Source organism: Mytilus galloprovincialis, chromosome 1 (genome assembly GCF_965363235.1).
Source record: "Mytilus galloprovincialis chromosome 1, xbMytGall1.hap1.1, whole genome shotgun sequence".
NCBI classification, from domain to species: domain Eukaryota; kingdom Metazoa; phylum Mollusca; class Bivalvia; order Mytilida; family Mytilidae; genus Mytilus; species Mytilus galloprovincialis.
The window spans coordinates 46,632,409-46,653,783 of record NC_134838.1 but is presented as its reverse complement, the minus strand read 5'-3'; the positions used below and the strand labels follow the sequence as shown (position 1 = coordinate 46,653,783).

The following is a 21,375-nucleotide window of genomic DNA, read 5'->3' as shown; positions in this document are numbered from 1 at the left end:
TGCTTCTAGTTTTGTATATATAGAGTAGACTGTTGGTTTTCCTTTTGGAAATGCTTTACACTAGACATTCTAGGGCCTTTTATAGCTTGCTGTTTGATGTAAGCTAAAGCTCCGTTACTTTGAGCTATAACTGTATAATTGTTAACTTTAAATACATTGTTACATGGTTTTGGATGGAGTGATATCTTATTGACACACAAATCTTATCACGTCAGATTTAAATATCGGAGAGATATTATAAGATTTAAAGAAAGCTTTTGATCTGGTTAATCATATAATCATATTGAAAAAACTGGAATATTTTAATGTCTCAAACAAGTTAAGGTCAATAACGTCATGTCTAATACTAAATGCATAAAACTGGTGTACCACAAGGCTCTATCCTTGGGCCTTTGCTATTTATCTCATATATATATATATCAATGATTTACCACTGAGCATAGAAATTTCACTAATAGATTTATATGCAGATAAGTCTAGATTATATAGGAAAGGTAATGCTATACTTCAGTAAACTGCTAACCTTCAAAATGATATTTATGTAATTGATAACTTGTGTTCGCAAAATTGTATGAAACTAAATGCCAAACAATGTTAATCAAAGGTTACTGGTTCAACACAGAGTCTTTATTTAACTGGTAACAATTTAGATATCTTTATTTTAGATGAACAAATTGATAATGTAGATTGTAAAAAACTTCTTGGTTAATATATCGACAAAAACCTTAATTAGAATGAGCAAATAAATAAAATGTCATTTACAATATCAAATAGAATCAACGTTTTACAAAATATAAGAAAATATTTACAGATGCATATACAATGAGTAATACACTTTTATCTTTCAAAAACAAAATGTTACAAAGTTTTCATCAATTTTGCAAATTGATATGTTTTTTAATTTGTATCTAGTCTTATTAGATGCAATTCTATATTATGTATAATATATCATTATAATATTGTTTGTACTTATACATATGTTATTGTTATTGCGAGAACTCACAGAATGATTAGTTTTAATTAATGGGATTATCCTCTTGAAATAAAGATTCTTTATATATTTATTTCTTATTTAAAAGTATTATCGTTTATTTAAATATACAGATAATTCGAAAAGGTGTTGTACAATACAGCCAAGGTGAACTAATATTGCACTCTGGTGACAATGTTACTTTTAGGATACACATCATAATTCACCAGAACATACAATAAGTAGAGAAAAATCCTAGACGCACAATTTGGATTTTATTTGGATTTTATTGTGCGATCTAGTTGTTAAGAATCTGTATGTTTCTAGTATGGCATTGTGTAGCACTGTTGTATTGACGATTTAAAGAAATATCAAAGTACAAGTGGTCAATAAAGTTTCATACCATCTTTTTTTATCAATATTGTCAGAACTTATGATTTTATGTTTTACAAAAACAAAATATAATCCCTCGCATTTACTCTTCAAGCTCGCCTCAAAATTTGCAAATTAGATATTTTAATTAATATTTTCGAATCGCTCGCTCTCACAAAATTTTGGAGTGCAAAAATCCATAGAATAGGAAATCAAATCGGTGTCGCCTAAATATAGAATATAATAACCAACAGCACCAACATTATTGAACTTTTGAACTTTATTTTAATCTCGTATAATTATAGCCATGTATCAACATCTTTTTGCTGAAATAAATGTTCAAACGGTGGAAATTCGATTTCTGGGTTCTTTATGTACCAACATGAGTCTGTTAGATATGAAAATACAGACGTAGACGTAAGAAACACATAATTTCTTATAGTAATCTGTTTTCCTACATTCGGACGAACAACTATTCCACGCCCAATGCGTTTTATGTTCATTCCAACAAACCAACCTATAAATAACAAAAATGATAAATTTAAAAAAGAAATGATAGGAATATTGAATATGTAGTTTCAACTAAAAGCATTGATGCAAACACTGAATTAAACATTAAATATAAAAACACAAATAAAAGCAAAGAATCAGAAAGAAAGCCATATTTTTTTTTCAAACAGCAACCGAATGTAATTTCCTACCTTCTATCAATTTTGAATTTAGCTTGCCTGATGAAGCATATTAATACAAACGCACGTCTCGCATAACAAACTATAAGTTACTGTAGCATATTTACCTGACGATATAGACCGAGATGCTGGTATTTAGCACCAAAAAAAAAAAAAACCCGGGAATTGTGATATAATTATAATTCGAATATGGATAAAATGTAAACTACTAGTATATATCAAAATGTTAAGGCTTTAAATAAATATCTATTTGAAACAAGGCATTAAATAAAACTTGAAATCAACATCAAGTTTAGAAAACCTGCTTGTTATCTTATCGCTTAATGTCATGATGTATGTTAATTAATATTTCAATTTGATGATACTATCATTTTTATCTTGTAGTTGATTTTTTCATATTCAACCAATTTGAAGACATATTGTGCATTGTAACTTACCTTCAGAAAAAAAATTGCAAACACTTGATAGTATGACTAAACGTTTTCATGAAAATACGGATGTTTTGTGTTATTAAAATTTACTGTTACAAAATGATAAAAATTATTATAAATTAAGGAATGTATCTCCCTCATGCAAAGCTCTGATTCCTTTCACGGATTTGGCTATACTTTTTGGACCTTTTGGATTATAGCTCTTCATCTTTTATATAAGCTTTGGATTTCAAATATTTTGGCCACGAGCATCACTGAAGAGACATGTATTATCGAAATGCGCATCTGGTGCAAGAAAATTGGTACCGTTTATTTTATTACTACCATTGGGTCGATGCCTCTGCTGGTGGACTATTAGTCCCCGAGGGTATCACAACCCCAGTAGCCAGTACATCGGTACTGGCATGAAAATACTGATGTTTTGTGTTATTAAAATTTACTGTTACAAAATGATAGAAATTATTATAAATTAAGGAATGTATCTCCCTCATGCTAAGCTCTGCTTACTTCCACGGATTTGGCTATACTTTTTGGACCTTTTGGATTATAGCTCTTCATCTTTTATATAAGCTTTGGATTTCAAATATTTTGGCCACGAGCATCACTGAAGAGACATGTATTGTCGAAATGCGCATCTTGTGCAAGAAAATTGGTACCGTTTATGTTATTACTACCACTGGGTCGATGCCTTTGCTGATGAACTATTAGTCCCCGAGGGTATCACCACCCCAGTAGCCAGTACTTCGGTACTGGCATGAAAATACGGATGTTTTGTGTTATTAAAATTTACTGTTACAAAATGAAAAGAAAATTGGTACCGTTTATTTTATTTCATATTATGTAAACATAAAAACTTGTGAACTAAGCTTATTCCGTGCATGCATGGGCGAACTTCACCTAAGTCAAAATTTACATGCATGGACTAAGTCTGCTTCATTCATTGAATAGTTTCAAATGTCTATGTACAGTAAGTTTAGCTCATACATGCATGGACAAAGTCTGTTGTGTTAGTCCATGCAAGTATGGACTAACAATGGACTTCTACATAGACGGATGACTGTACCAATGATGGATTCAGATAAACAAAATGTGTCTAATCAAGTGTTTAAGCAATCTACACATACCTATTTAGGCACCAATTTATTTTATTCATAATGATATCAACAATGTGTTTTGGAAATCCTTTTGCTACTGGATTCGAATTGTATTATTTATCTTCAAATACATGCACCGGTTACCGAAGCCTGTTTAATTGATCCATTCGCAACCCTTGAATACCAGACGGATAACATAATGTCGCTGAATGTGTCACAAAATATAAATTTTATATATTTCATATCAGTATAGTCAAACAATGATTTGAAAAATTGAAATTGGAATTAATCAGCCATTGAAGATCAATGTTTTTTCTGATTTTTAGGATAAGAGTAAATTTCTGATTGCAGAAAATTCGAATATTTATTATTATTTGTCAGTATTTTTTATATGTAAAAGAACCAACATGTAATGATATTTAATACTCTTGTTATTTTAATATTACTTACGCAATGGTCCAGTTGCATTGACGATGTTGCTTTGTTTTATATAAAGATGCAGCTGTAAACCGAACAAAGGGTCTCTAAAAGGGGAGATTACAGTTGTAAGATTATATTGGGAAAATGTTGTTGTTGCTTTGTTCTTGATCGTCTTCCATGGTTTTGTAGAATTCCTATTACCATTCGATATTTTTATCATCTTTGTATCCATAAACTGTGTTTCCTTTCCTTTCCTTAACCGTACAGCTTTTATGTAATCTCTGTTTTTCTTCTGAGTCATTGTTTTTGCAACGATTACATGAAGGGACTTTTGTGGCTCTGAAATTATTTTTTTTTATCTATAGTAGCTAATTTTTAAGCTTACAATTAGTTTAAATCAGTTTTTATCAAATATCGATAAAGTGACATTTCGGTCTCTTGTGGACAGTCGTCTCATTGGCAATCATACCACATCTTCTTGTTTATAAGGTTAATGTATTTTCATTGATTACGTTTATTAAAAACGTTTCATACATCTTTCATTCAATACTCTTTATCCGCCTTACATTCGTGTACTCATTCAATACGGCAGCAAATAAATATGATATTTATATTCGACATGCATACATTTGTTATCAGTGACTAACTGTAACTATTTGTCATGTTTAATATCTAGAGCAGAAGACTATCGAGTGGAAGTGTAAATGCTAAGGAGTAATTCATTGAACTTTCAAAGAACTTTTTGTGTTAAAATGTTGTGTTTTTTTCACATAGAGAAGTCGCATCACAAAGGTCTTTTTGAAAAAGTCGGTCTGACTTCGTATCTTGAACATTAAACCACATATGTGAAAAAAAAACTTTAACTTCAAAGCAAGCCCTCATATCGAAGTTAATAGCATTGACAGAATTGAAAAAAATGCTACTACTACCGCCTACTCGAAATAATTGCGCATGCTATTGACTTGACTGTGTTGAATGCGGCAATATGTCTGTTTAAGATGTTTTACTTTTTTTTTTATCCTTGTTGGTTGTTTTAGGGAGGAAATTGATAAAAACAAGTACAAATTAATTAGTCATGTCCATTTATTTTACAAATTGTAATGTTCAACCTAGTATTTACCTATTGCACGACAGCAAATGGCGTGTTCAACTTTTCTAACTCTCAAATAACCTCTTTGGCGATGTCTAGTCAAGACGGACAATGGGACATTAGGAATATATCGTTGATCTGTTTCCTATGTAGTTCTTGTATGATTTTGTTTGGTTTGCAGGTTTTTAGATTTATTCGTTTTGATGAAAATAGGATTTAAAAAAATTAACTTGCAAGTTTTTTTTTTTTTTTTTTTTTTTTTTTTTTTTTTTGTAATTCACTACAACTTTGAATATATGCGAAATTTTAAACATTTAACTGTCTTACTTTTTGGACTGTATAAGAATTGATACCTTCCAGCATCTCTTGGATTTAAATTCATACAGAGAGGTACTGTTGATCCTTTCATGTGTAAAAAGAAATTAGGAGATCTTTGGTCTGTAACACAAGACAAACATTTAAAGATATTAAACATTAATATAACGTTATATCAGCGAAAAAGATGGTTTAACGATTTCTTAATATTACTAAATACATACTTGCATAGTTATTTATTTTGTCTTCGAGCAAATATATGAAAAAATTGATTACAAAACAATGAACGAAAAACAAACTTGATAAACCATAACAAACAGCAACTACTGAATAATAATACTCTTGACTTGGGACAGACACATACAAAATGTGGCTGGGTTCGACTTGTTTGCTGGCCAATACCCTAAACTGTTATCTCTGATAGGGTTTTACAACTACTGGGCCCATATAATTGTTTTGGTATGCGTAACACTCTAGAGTCTATCAACAGTCAATTAGTCAGCAAATTTGTTTTTAGACATAAAATTGCATATATATGTTCATGTTCTATGAATAAATTGTTATAAAATGTTGAATTATTCAAAACTTTCAGGTTCCCCCGTAAGCATAGATTGTACAAGTCATGTTTGCGACAATACATACACCGAAGATGATAAGGAAATGATCAACTTTTCGATCCAGAACATATGTGTTGAGCTATGTGGAGTGACCTTTCAGTCAAACCATCGGTATTTTTAATATGTGGAGTGACCTTTCAGTCAAACCATCGGTATTTTTAATTGGTACTTATTGTGTACTCCTTTTGGTCGGTATAGAACATATTTCATACTGGTATTCGCACAAACAAAAATTAAAACAAAAAAGGAATTTTGGACATTTTGTTAGTAATATTTTCAATTATTTTGATCTTGTTCTGTGACTTGGCAATCAAAGTGGTACTGAGATAAAGATTACTATTGGTAGTACAAGGTCTGGTTCGTATATTAATCTTTCCCTGTATATCCCCGATATCGCCAACAATATCTATGATATCGTCAATTTTATCGACAATGTAAAATCGACATCAATGAATTTTACACTATTTTATACATAACCAAATATCGATGACAAAATCTGACAATGTCGACACAGTATCGAGTCGGAGTCAAGTTTAAATGAAAAAAAGACATATCAACTGATTAGATGAAGAAAGAATATAAAGAAGGGCGTAGTGTTAGATGATGACTGAATTGTAAGTTACCTTTTTCTATATATTTACATGAGACAATTTATCATGATTTTAGGGAATTTGCAGTTTCATTCTCTCTTTTAATGCCAACTGTTTTGATTTGAGCACCACTAAAGTCTTATGTAAAGAACAGGGACCCAGACACATTATATATATCATTGTGTGTGTTTTAGGTAAAAACCTTTTAACTCGTTTTGTCTTTCTAAAATGACACCTTCCATAAAAAGAATGATTATCAAATTTTGTATTGATATCGTTAGATAAACTGAAAAATGCTTACCTGATAAAGCATTTAAATTAGCAAAAAAAACGTGTCATAAATAAATTTCTAATCTCAAGGAAAAATAGTTCTAAAGGGCATGTTCGATGCAGAAAAATATCAATTACAAGCACATGATTTGAATATGTACTTGCCCAAAATTTGCTGCAAATAATATACATTGTTTTAAAAGAGAATTTATGAATACATGAAATCCATAAGGTTTAGGCACATTTACACGTAAAAATAGTAAGAGATAATAAAAAATTACCATGTGCTCCGCCACCACCGTGACTAACATCAATATCTCCAACTCCACCGCCTCCTCCGCCTCCGCCACCTCCACCACCGCCACCACCACCACCACCACCTCCACCTCCACCACCACAGCTACCGCCACATCCACTCGGTCTGCTTGCGATTCTAAAACTGCTGGCACTTAAACCGCCAGAATGCAATTGAAAACTGTTGCTACCTTGAGAATTTGCATGGCCTAAATCTATGTATAGAAACTCATTAAATGTGGATCAATATAAATGATTGTATTTGCAATTCAACACTCTTATTATCTATGTAATTACTTTGAGATTAATTATCCCATAAATGATCAAGATTCGACGGGGTTTCTGTTATTTATAAATTGTTTTCAGTCCTTTGTTTTGGAGCAATAATAAAATGTAACTTGTGTTCGGTTTAAGGTAACATTATCACAACAACGATTTGACGCTGGTCGGAAGTAATCGGGTGAGTTTGTTATATCTGAAAGTCTAACCTATACGTAATCCATGTTATTTTATCGAATAATTCAATGATTAAAACCTTCCATTTTTAATTTTCCTCGGAGTTCTGTCTTTTCTTGTAATTTTAATGTTTTTCGTGATAATATCAATTTGTATGTCATGTAAAAGAGAGACGAAAGATACCAAAGGGACAGTCAAACTCATAAATCCAAAACAAACTGACAACGCCATGGCTAAAAATGAAAAAGACAAACAGAAAATCAATAGTACACATGACACAACATAGAAAACTAAAGAATAAACAACACGAACCCCACCAAAAACTAGGGGTGATCTCAGGTGCTCCGGATATCATGGCTCTTTATACAAATATACATTTTCATAATATTTTGTTTATATCTTGGTTTTTATCAGTTCGCCAGTTATTATGCTTTCATTAATTTATAAAGGATGTGTTACTCTTTAAAATAAATTGATTTTATAATGCGACAACAATTTTAATTGAAATACTACAATTTCAAAGTTTGTAAACTAAAATGAATATATAAATCAAATTTTGGAGGGTAATATATTTGTTTTTCTAATTTTTGTTTGTTTCTGTTACTTAGGGGTTATTTACTCACTTTGTCTGAATGGTCTTGATTGTCGAAGCTGGGGTGCTGTAACTACCATAGATGTAAAAGGTGTGACAAATTGATACTGAAATTATACATTTTTTGTTTGTTGTTAGTGACATGTTTTATAGTTTAAAACCGCTATAATTGCAGTTTATAATGTTTGTAATGAAAGCACTGTGCCTTTGCTTTTTGTATTTTTTCAATGTACCTGTACTGTTTCTGTGTAATTGAAAGGATATTTAAAAATTATTTAAAAAAACTAAACAAACAAACTCAATTATGATTGTCTATCAAACAAACAAAAAGTCAAATTAGGCAAATTAAGAAAATGAAATAGAACTTCCTGCTAATATACATGATATCTAGATACTGATAAAGAATTGAAAAGTAGAAGCAGGAAATCTGTTAATGGTAAACATGTAACCTTTTCTTTTTTATTAAATAATCCGCCCATAAAACTTTTATTTTTAATAAATTAGTGTGACCGATTAAATATGACCTGCCGTGAATGAAACCAATTATTGTAAACAAGTTATCGATTACGCGTTAGTCATTTAAAAATACATTTTACCTACATTCTTGTTGTTCAGGCCTGTGTTTGCTGTGTTGTGTTTTGTGTTAACATATAAGTTTTTGTTTAAACATAATTTCAAAGGATATCGATCTAAAACGGAAGTTATACTTTTGACTTTGTCAATTATCATTCTTATTGTTTGGAAACAAAATAAATATCATACTAAATATTATACTGTCAAATAATTGATTGGGGATTGGGCATTTTATGTAGAATTAAGGGTCAAAGCCTTTTGTACTCAATTTTACAGTTTGTTCTTATCTTGTAGTACGTTATATCATTTTCTTAATTTGAAAAGTAATTTACTCTCGTAAACATGTTTTTTTTTTTCTTTTTTGTGACTTTCCCATGTCCCTCTTATTCAATAGAGGTCACTGGTTGATGTGTGACATATTTCTGTTTTGTTTTGTTTTATCATAAATCAGGTCTTTGATTTTCTTGTTTTATTTGTTTTAAAATTGTTTCAACTAAAATTGTAAGTTTTTTACGCGCAAAGTTTTTTGTATTCTGCATATTCGTAGATCAGTCTAATTAAAGTTCATTAAGAAAACTTAAACAGGTTTATTGTCAATCTCTGATCTGACCATGCATAAGTTATTTTAAAATACATGAAATTCTAGTGTATGCTATAAACCCTATACTGTCAAAGTTAGAAACAAAAACCGATGTAGCAAAACGTGCCACGTGAAAATTGCAATACTAATATGTGTTTTAAATATTCACAAGAGCATTTGGTAAACTACCAAGCCGTCTGAAAGTCGTTTCCCAATCAGTTAATAGTACAGAATATGAAACAAACTTGAATAATTACTGTTAATTGATTTGAAAAAATCGTAAATTCAAACATTTATTTGAGTAAACATGAAACGTTCCTGGATTTTTTTTTCGAGCCCCTAACAATTAGAAAATAACAGATGTTGTGTTGTGGAATATTAGCACATTTTCATAACATTTGAATATATGAAGTGTTAAAAATGAATTATAAACATACCTTTAAGGCCAAAGATATGATTTTAGCTTTAATTTCGTCCTTTTTTGTATTTGTAATGTCACCCTCGATATCTTTAAGCAACTGCTTTATTGTGAGATACGCCCACATCTTTTCTGTTATCATTGACAGATCAGAATCCTTGGTTATTGCCTTGAGTTCAGGAACTGGTCTTTGTTTCCATACCAAGTCTGTGTATCCATTATTCCAACCTTTGACACTGGGTACGATGCTAGAACCTTTAGATCTCATTTGCCCTGCAACTATCAATTCGGAACCTCCAAAGTAATACTTGTAGTGGTTCTTGGTGAGTGTATTCATATTGACATCACCAGCATAACTAAACGTGACATTTGTCAACAAAGCCGATGAAATTTCGGAATATAATCCTTTAATCTGCAAAGAGGCATCAGAATCTTCATATATTCGTCGTGCAAATCCATTATTTTGTAATGACATTTGTTTCAGAAAGTCAAAATCAAGATTATTTCCGAAACCTAAGCTAAAAATTGGAATTTTAGCCTCATTGGCTATTTTTACATTTTGTAAAATTGAGGCAGGTTGTGTTTCTCCTGCAGTTGGCTGTCCATCAGTTAGAAACATTACGATAGTTGACTTCTGCGTATCAAGGTATTTATTCAATAATTTTATTCCATCTGTTACTGCTTTGTTAATGTTGGTACCTACAATAGTAAATAAGATTAATAACAATACCTTACAGTCTCCCTTATTTAACTATCTACACATAAGAGTTAAAGATATCTTTTCATTTGAAATCTTACTTAGCCTTTTGTTGTCTGATTCAAGTGTAATGAGTGTGTGCTCAATTTTAGAGTCAAGGACACAACGGTATATTGAGCTATTTTTTTTTAAAGAGACATTCATAGATCAAATATTTGTTTTGTTGGGTATTTTTCTTGCTTTGGAAAGACTTTCTATATTTCTTTCAAATTAGTTTGTCGACTATTTAATGACCCTCAAATGCGTTCGATTTCAAAATTGTCTAGTCAGGGGCGATTTATACACTTACATACGTTGTGGAATGAAGCTTTGGAGATCTTCTCAAAGATTATCGTTTTGGTTTTTATTTTGTTGTTGTTTTGAATTCGTACACCGTTATTCTAGCTTATAAAACCGAAGAAATAATTCATATAAAATTGCGTCATTAAAAACGTTATAATATCTCTAATTACAACAATCAATAGATTTATTTTTCAAATTAACACGAAAATACAGTCCAAAATATACTGGTTCATCTATAGAAGTGATATTTCTAATACAGGAAAATTTCACTCTCTTTTGTATATTTGTTTATGAACTGTTTTTTATACTTAAGAGAATTTACTACTTAAAAAAAACCAAAACAAGAAAACTTCAATTGATATATCAAATTAAATATGAAAAATGAAAAAAAAAGTTTGAGAGTGTACCGAAACGGGTCGAAATTTAGCATACATAACTTTATTTTATGTACAAATATATGCGTTGTATATATAAATACATATTTTGTTAACTCTTCCGATAGTAAAAAGAAAAGTAAGAGTGAACAAATAGGATTATATACATCTCTCATTTCTACATGTAAGTACCTAATTTAGCATTTAACTATTTCAACCTTATCAGGTGCATGCATAAACATATTCGAGGCGTAAATTGATCGTGAGAACTTTTTTCATGTCTTTTTTGAACATTGGTAGCTTTGAAATCAAATGATACGTTTCAGCTGTTGGTGTCGCAATTGTGGAAAATAAAATTGGATTGTGATAACGTCAAATGACGACGTCAGTGGTTATCTATAACACAGATTTTTCATAACGGTCAACCAACTGGTGAATGCGTCAGTAAACATTTCAATGGGAAGACCAGAATTTTACTATTTGGAATACTAGATTTTGGTTAACAGTTACCCTATTTATTGTAATTCTGAAATCAGAATAGGAAACGCAAAGTCTGAAGAATTGAATCAATTGATAAATATATACATATTATATTTCATATGCATGCACTTTTGGAATGTTGATAGATAGAAATGAACAGATTACAAAAATCTTCATTTGGTCGTAATCTGTTGGGTTTTTTTTTTTTTTTTTTATTAAACCCCAATTTGTCAATTTCTTCATTGAGGTCAGGGTTTCAGGAAGATTTGGTATCCTAAGTTTATTCTATTTTTTTTTTTTTTTTTTGGATAGAAAAGTTCAACAAAATGCTCTGCAACTTCGAACTTTATTTGGCCTTTTTAACTTTGTCTGATTCCGGCGTCACTAATGAGTCTTTTGTAGACGAAACACAAGTCTGGTGCAAATACAAAATGTCAATCCTATTTTTTATTATGAGTTTATTTGTAATGGAAGATTATTATGATTAGAACAAACCAAAAAGGTAAAAACTAAACAAAAAAGACTAATTGAAAACGTCAGTTGGTCTCTTGAACAACATGTAATTTTATTACTTACTTCCTCTAGCAGTAACGGCTTCTATAAACCTCTCCGCAGAACCAAAATTTACTTTTGTCCCTTGTAACATGTCAGTTTTGCTCAACCAATCCAAACTATGATCGAAAAACAAAATGTTAAATCTGTCTGTTGGGTTCATATCCAGCATGATTAGTTTCATCGCTTCTTTAAGTTGAATAATTTTTCTACCTGACATACTCCCACTTTTGTCTAGCACGAACATCACATCCTTTGAAAGTGGCTTAAAGTCTTTTGGGGCAAACATATGAACGAAATATCCATTCACTACCTGTTTTAAAGAAATAAAAATATACTCTGATTTTCTAGCCTCAAGAAAAAGATGTTTAGTATTGGGTTTTTCTATAAAACAGTGGCGCAAAATCATCAAATGAAACGGTCAAGTACTATATCTCAACGTTAATTATTGATTTCTATTTGTTGTATGTAAATTGGGTCTCTCTTTCATACAGTGTATTTTAGTTTTTATTCTACTAAACCATAAAGAGAATAAGAAGATATGTAAGTGTCAATGAGATAATAATTCACCAACATAGTTTACATAAAATAGATATGGTTAGTTGTTGAATTGTTTTGTTGAGAGTTCTTTAGTCAAACAAAAAACTTCTCCCGTTTTTAAATTGATTTCTTAATTTGGTTGTTAATGTTATAATGATAGCATAAAACTGAACTCTTCTGATTCCGTTCGTGCGAAAACTGAAGCAAAAACAGTTATCAAAGGTACCAGAATTATAATTTCATACGCTGGACGCGCGTTTCATCTACATGAGACTCACCAGTGACACTTAGATCAAAATAGTTATAAAGCCGCACAGGTACAAAGTTGTCAGCATTGAGCACCCAAAATTCCAAAATGTTGTGCCAATTACGGCTGAGGTAATCTATTCCTGGGATAAGGAAATCCTTAGTTTTTTTTCGAAAAATTCTAAATTTTGTAAACAGGAAATTTATAAAAATTACAATATTATAGATATGCATGGTAGCACCGAAGTGCTAACTACTGGGCTGGTGATATCCTCGGGGAGGAAACGTCCAACAGCAATGGCATCGACTCAGTGGTGTAAATAGTTATCAAAAGTACCATAAAAATAAAAAATAACCATTGATATGAACATGTATACTGTAGTAAAAAAGAAAAAACAGAAAAAATACCAATAAATCTCCAGCATCTTTGTCCCTGGTAACATCATATTTCACTTTGAACTGTCCAGAGATACCGTCTTGTGACATTGTTTTCTGGTTCTCAACACTTGGAGCGTATGTTATGTCAATTCTCTTTGGTGAAACATGTTTTATACTAGCAATTTTACTAACATCTGAAAACACAAAATGACATTTTAGCTTTAAGTCGTGTTTATATATTAAAACATCTTTTATTTCTGTTTTAAACGAAAAATATAAATATGATCTCTTTATATTGTCCTGGATATTTGATACTTTGCTGAAGTCAGGGGGTTTTGTCGAACCCGAAATCCCCACATATATTTTTCTTGCTTTCCAGAATCTCAATATCTCAATATAAAAGTAAATAACTGCCGATGTATCTCAACAAGTTAAAAATTGAAAAGAACATAGATAACATAACAAGAAACGATATCTTGAATATTGAAAATATGAAGAGAGTTTTTTTTTTAACTACATAATAATTTTATTCATGAAATATTGCTTGTTACATAAACAATCAAGATTCCAAGCTTATCTTGACGTACCCTGTTACAATCCACTGACTACCCGCGGAATAATCAGCTGATTTAATTAATTGACATACATTTTGTTTACAAAACATTATATTAACAATACTAGAAAAACTATTTATTGATTAGGTTTCTTTTAATTGTAAGCAACATTGGACTCATTGTCTTATGTCCATGAATATTGGTATCTACTCTCTTTGTGTATTCATTAACAAAAAATCTGTAGACGTCTATATTTTTTTTCTGCTCAGATACATAGTACGACTTATATATTGAAAAACTAATAATTGTAATCAAAAAATTTATTGAGTAATACTTGTTGTCTGTAATTTTGTATCCAAATGAAAAATCTCAATTACATTTTTTTAAGAGGTCGTACATTTGTTGTCAAAATCTTGTCAAATAAGAACAGTTGAAAAAATAGTGAGCATAGTCTTCTTCTATGTTACAAATATTACACAAACTATTATTAGATATTTTCCATTGTAATAAAAGCTTTTTGGTTGGTACAATAAACTGTAGTAGTTTCCATCTGTATATCTTTAATTTATTTTCAGCCACCTGTTTATCTCTACTGATGGTTCTTTTTTACATTTTACTAGAGATAACATTAACGGTACCAATTTTCCTGCACCAGATGCGCATTTCGACAATACATGTCTCTTCAGTGATGCTCGTGACCAAAATATTTGAAATCCAAAGCTTATATAAAAGATGAAGAGCTATAATCCAAAAGGTCCAAAAAGTATAGCCAAATCCGTGAAAGGAATCAGAGCTTTGCATGAGGGAGATACATTCCTTAATTTATAATAATTTCTAACATTTTGTAACAGCAAATTTTAATAACACAAAAAATCCGTATTTTCATGCCAGTACCGAAGTACTGGCTACTGGGCTGGTGATACCCTCGGGGACTAACAGTCCACCAGAAGAGGCATCGACCCAGTGGTAGTAATAACATTAACGGTACCAATTTTCCTGCACCAGATGTGCATTTCGACATTTCGAGAGTCATATAACATTTTATTTGAAAAAAGTATAGTAATTTTTTGATACTGACATAGCGTTATCTAGAATGTCTTTTAAGTAAATTATATCACTCTTAATCCAGTTTTCAAATATAATTGGTTTATTATGAAATGCAATAAATCTATTCCCCCATATTGTTTGCTTTCTAATATCAACATATGTTACTGGTTGTTTTGTTTGCCCACCCCAGTTAAAATCCAAGACTTTACTTCTTCTCTATAAAATTCTGGAACATACATGTATTTAAAATATTCTAATTTTTTTATCATCTAAATTTACATTAAATATAGCTAAAATATTATTAGACACTTTTAGATATTTAAAAGGTATAAGCTTCCAGTTGGCAAATTTACCATTAACAAGTCCTTTTTTCCTTTTTCATATGCAAGTGTTATCAGGTTTCTTTTTACTTTGTCTGGCTTCCAAACCCAAATATATTTAAAGCTTCGTGTTTCTAGTTCTTTAAGATAATTTACAGGAGTTAAGCAAACACTCCCTAGAATGTAAACAAAGGCAAAATTAATGGTTTAATAATTAGTATTTTCCCTGAAATTGAAAGATTCCTTTTTTTTCCCATTTCTTGAACATTTTCATCATTTTCTCTATTTTACAATCCCAATTTAATGTTTTGCATTCCTCTTTATCATGTCTAAAAACACCCCTAATGCTTTAATAGGTTTATCTCCCCAATTAATCCCCGCAATTTTATCTTTCCATGATTTCAATTTCCAATCCCTAATCCTTCTGTTTTATTTCTATTTACCAGTTAACCTGAAAACGAGCCATTTTTTTTTATTATATTCATTGCAGATATTACATCGTTTTTATCTTTACAAAATAATGTTGTGTCATCTTCTAGTTGTGAAATTTTAATGCTGTGACTTTTCCCATCTAACTTAATAGTGATTCCTTTTAATTTGTTCTTATTCCTCAACTTGAGAGCCATAATTTCAACAGCCAAAACAAACAATAATGCTGATAAAGGACAGCCTTGTCGGATTCCCCGTGAATTTTTTTAATTTTCAGATACCCACCTATTGTTCATAACACATGTTTGAACATCTGTATTCGTAGTTTTAACCCACTTAATAAGTGATTCATAAAACTCCAAATGTTTCAACGTTCTAAGCATAAAATCCCATTCTAACGAATCAAATGCTTTTGTAAAATCCACAAAAACACTTGCTCCCTCAATTTTGTATGTATCTGAGTAGTCTATTACATTTTGGATTTGTCTCAGATTAAACACAATGAATCTATTTAACATAATCGGTTTGGTCCTCATTTATAATTTATGAAAGTACCTTTTGAAAGCGTTGCACAAGAACATATGACAAAATTTTAAAAATCTATATTAAGAAGGGATATTGGACGATAGTTTTCCAAAAGTAAAGGATCCCCTTTTTGAATATGAAAGTTATTATACTAGTACGTTGTGAATATGAAAGACTGTTTCCACCGTGTCCTGTATTTAAGACATTTACTAGTAGTGATTTAAGCTTATTCCAAAAATAATCTATAAAATTCTACCGTAAGTCCATCAAAACCTGGAGATTTATTTAATTTCATTCTAAAGATACCATATTTGCATTCCTCTACTGTAATTTTGCAATCGCACATTAGTTTATCATGTTCATCAACTCTATTTTCTAATTTTGTATCGTAAAATATCAAGAGTTAACTACATCCAACTTCTATAATCCAACTTGCCAAAAGAAAAAAAATAAGAAAAGTAATTAAAAAAAAGTCATCTTAAAATTTTGATAACAAATTTGAATATGTAAGAGCAAAAGCTTTAAAAGTAAGATGACTGACAAAGAGAAAAGTATTTGAAAGGAGAAGGTCTGGTAAGGGTTAGTTTTAGTCTTATATTTGAAAAACATCTTATGAAAGATTTTTGGCATTTTTCAATTACGGAAGTGTCTACTTTAGTCGATTCAATTAGTTTAAGTAAAATATTTGAACTGATTTTGGTCATTAAAGACGCTCAAATCCAGCTTAAATGCAAAAAAAATATCAAATATGCAATAAAACGTGACTTTTCAGATGTTGTTTTTATCTATAATGGAAGTGGTCGCTTTCCTGTTCAGTCTCAACCTTTATATATGCTATGCTTTATTATCAAATACAACATATATTTAAATATTAAAACTGAACACAAATGCGGCATATTCCACACTAGACAAAAACCGTCTAAGAAGAGCAAACATGCTAAAATTGTGAAGATTTAATTAATATTGAACGAAACTATCATAGCTGTTAATTGTTGCATGTGCATTGTATTGTTTAAACAGCCCATTTTTATGAAACATTAGTATTCTACCTTCAAACAAATAGCTGACAGATTACATTTTTATATATTGGTAAAAATGCTTTATTGTGGGGACAAAAGGGGTTTTAACCGGGCATCCTCCTTAAATGTCTTTTTCAATGTAAATTACAAAATATAGGAAGTTTAAACAATGAAGTATGAAAAACTTGACTACGATGACAGCCTTTGCAACCATGTCAGAAATATAATAGTTATTTACATTCGTTCCGTGGTTGGCATAGTTTGATATTTGATTTCGTTAGGCTTCATGGGTTTCTTCTTCTTTTTTTACGTAGGGAGTCAGCATTTCTGTCAATATATTTTTTTCAATATTGACTATGTCACTTATTGGCATCAATGTTAGGTGATGGAAGTCCACATTTCATGAATATATGAAGATTATCGTACGAAATAACATATCATATAGCGTAGATTAAGTCGTGTTTATAATAAGTTACACACTGATTTTAGATAAACCGTATACTCACTCCGGTTTTGAAGATTGTGTCTTCCTGATTCAACCAAATAACATACACGTGAGACTTTTATATATAATCCCTTCTATATAAATCTGATCAACATACAGTTTGAAATTTGTAACTAGTACTAAACGTTATCAACCGTTTAGTCACGAAACATTTAACGTGGCATTCGGCTAACCTCGGTAATTACCCTAAATACATTTGCCGATTTGTTTCTAATAGGCTCCTCCTTACTTCTTTATGAAGAAGTCTGAAGTCGATAAATCAGTAAATATAAATCATGATATCTAAATCATATTTTATTTTTGCTTAAGTGAAGAAACAATATTCAATATGATTTGTTATCTATAGAAAGTTGATTGGCCATTAATTCTCATCTTATTATAAATCTTACCAGTTGTGTTCTTCCCTTCTAATGGTGGCATCGTTAGATCTATGATTTCTCTGGACTCACTAATGAACACTTGTATTCTAAAGTCTTTCACTATTTGACCAGGATCTACATATATCACGTGCTGATATGAGCCAAGGCTTCGTTTTAGCAATTCTTGATATTTCAGTTTGAATATCACTAATGCATTCTTTTCCACATTAACAAGTATGTTAAACTTGTTTGAAGTTCTAGGACTGTTAAAATAAATATTTGATGATGAATGAGTTATACTAAAGCAGGTAGTTATATAATGTAAATATACCTCTGTTCATGATTACAGTTTTTAACCAAAAGTCAAAATTAATACAGATTCAACACCATAAAATGAAATTAGTCTGGTTGCTTTACAATTTGTCTGATTGAAAAGTAATACTCCATGAATTTTTATTGCTTTTACTTACGAAGCAGCAATGTGACCTGCACTTTCTCCACGACTTTTCGCCTCTTCGAAATGTTTCTTTGCTTTCTCCTTTTCTTTGACATTACCAGCATATCGTTTGCCTCCTATTTCCCTGTATTACAAAACATCGTTTTATGTAGTCGCAATGTACAAATAGAAATTTCCAAACCCCAAAAAATTATTACAATGTCTTTCTTTTTCCTAGAGGAACTTGTAATATATATTTACTGCAATAAAGCCTTTCCTTGATATCACCATTCGTTTTTTGTCGGGTTCGTGTTGCACAGTGGTTAGTTTCTGGCTTTTTTTGTGTACATCTTTTTGCTGCCTTTTGGTGGATGTTCGTTTATTGCCATGGCTTGTCATTTGATTTTCGACTAATGCGTTAGAATATCCCTTTGATATATTTCGCATGTCCTTTGCCTAACATTAAAATTCGTGCATCACAAAACCAACTAAAGTCAATATGTTGAAGACAATTAAACAGTTTGTACATTATTTTCCGTTTCCCGTATCTTGACAATGACATATCTGTCGTAATATATGAGTTCATAAACAAGTTAAGCTTCTTACAGTAAAATCTATGTGTGTTTGTGTAATTATGTTACACATATTTTCTGATTCTAACCAAAAAATAACGGCTTCTACCATCTGTTCAGAAGACTGTCGAAGAGAAATGACACCAATTGTTTCAATGGACATATCAGTCTTCTGTTCAATGTTTCTATATTTTTAAAATAGCAATTATTAACTGTTAGTTTTGCATTGCTGATGTACAAATATTCGCTTCGACAGAAGTTTTATATTAGTTTGTGTCCGAAATATTTTTTGACGTGCACCAAGTTTTAGTCGACGAAATGAAATAAATTGACTTGTGTATAACATTCATCATGAAATTGTTTTCAGTCTCATCCAAGTACTGTTTAATTATTTACACTAACAAGAAAAGAAAAGAAAATTTGAATTTTCTTACTTAAATTGATTGCTTATTATGGAGTATCTGTAGTAAATTTAATATTAGCTAATATATATAAATGTATTAATTGTCAAATATCGTTTGTCAAATGATATAAAGAATTGCTAGTGTAAAGCAATCAATGATACATCAAAGCAATATAGTCTTACATTGTAAAGCCTGTTATAAAAGCTGAATCTGGTAGAGTCATATCAAACATTATTTCTGATGCTTCTTGATTTATGTTGAGTATTTTAGTCTCCACTACTGTTGTAGCAAATCTGAAGTAGATATCTGATGAAATATGCATCGACTTTATCTCTGGTTTTAAAGTCTGCAACAAAAATTAAGATAAGTGTATAAGTCTATAAAAATCAGTCCGGCATACAGTTGTTCACTTGAAAGCGATTAAAAGACCTGACGGACAGACACGGATAGACACATAATGTATAAAAAATACAAGAATTCTGATTACTGCTTATCTTTTGTTTTTACCAAATGCTCTTATAGCATTTATAAAAGATATGCTGAAAATTTACAAAAATGTAAATAAAACATACCTGTGCAAAAACACGCTCATCAACAAGCGCACTTAGCATAACAAATATGCTGAGGCATATTTCATAAACTTTAGTCGCAAACATGATGTTATTTCAGTGCATTATCCCATTATCCCAATAACATGCAGTTTCAAGTCTAACTGCATATTTCATAAAAGATATTTCACTTTTATTACAGATTTTTTTTTATTTTCGAAGGAACAACATGATCCCGGATTTAACAATGAGAAACATGTGATGAATATCAGATTTAAAAATTCCCCTAAAAGTTTATTATTACAAAATACATTACCATGCTTGTTTTTAATGCGACGTTAAATTAATGTTACAAAATGTTTACATGCCGTTGATTAATGTAAATCTGTCTTAGACACAAGGATAAACATTTGCTTAAAATTTAATCACTTACTTTGAGTTCAAGATTAAACACAGCTTTATAAATGCTATATTTGTATATAAATTTACTCTTGCACTATTAGGAATACAACTCAGCCTTAAGTCAATCGTTAATTATCTGATTTGTTCAAGGTGTGAACTAGTTGTTTATTCCTGTCTTCAATCCCTTTTTTATTTAATCCGAATTTCTCGCTTTTTAAGGTCAAACGTTCAGTATCATATTTGGTTTTTTTCTGACACGGTCATTAAGAGGATATTCAACACTGTAAAGCACCATTCCCCATGTGAATTTGAAAAATCGCCTTAAAGAAAACCATTCACAATGCTTAACAACATAAAATGGAACGACCACTCAACCACCAAAGCCGTGATTACGATTAAAAGCTTACTTTATTTCCCATTCATTACAATATATTTTGTTCTCCGGTATACAATTATATACAAGTACATTATCCTCCTACCATAGCTGTGGTCCAATTTTCAAAATCCGTCCTGCATTATAATTTTTTATTTATTTTCTTTCGTTATTGTGTTATCAAAATGTGGAAATTCAAGCTCTTTGATTTCTTACCATATTGTTTTGGTAGATGCTAAAAAATATATATCGAACCTATGGTTTCAATTTGTAAACTTGGAAGAGGCCTCCTCTCCTTAAAATTTACGGACGCCATCACGAGTTAATTGACCGTTATGCACTTCTGTTTTCACATTATCGCGTTTTTGACTTTTAGACTTTATTGAACAGGTTGGTCCTTATATGCTATTAGGACAAACGAGGTTTTGTAGTGCGTTTCCCATTTTGTTAGCTTTTGTTCGTATGCTTAACTTAATTTGTACTTTATGAAAAGCAAGTTGTT

General features: G+C 30.6%; 1 protein-coding gene across 1 annotated transcript; it reads right to left on the bottom strand.

Moving 5' to 3' along the window:
- Window positions 1-1,604: 1,604 nt before the first annotated feature.
- LOC143061139 (inter-alpha-trypsin inhibitor heavy chain H3-like) lies at window positions 1,605-20,298 on the bottom strand. Its single transcript, XM_076233687.1, has 12 exons — window positions 20,123-20,298; window positions 19,733-19,896; window positions 18,609-18,719; window positions 18,169-18,401; window positions 13,411-13,574; window positions 12,241-12,529; window positions 9,791-10,470; window positions 8,232-8,307; window positions 7,140-7,367; window positions 5,394-5,504; window positions 4,007-4,315; window positions 1,605-1,859 (listed from the first exon to the last, which is right to left on the bottom strand). The coding sequence occupies exons 1-12, from the start codon at window positions 20,204-20,206 to the stop codon at window positions 1,642-1,644; spliced, it is 2,667 nt and encodes an 888-aa protein (XP_076089802.1). The 5' UTR covers window positions 20,207-20,298; the 3' UTR covers window positions 1,605-1,641.
- Between the last annotated feature and the right edge of the window lie 1,077 nt (window positions 20,299-21,375).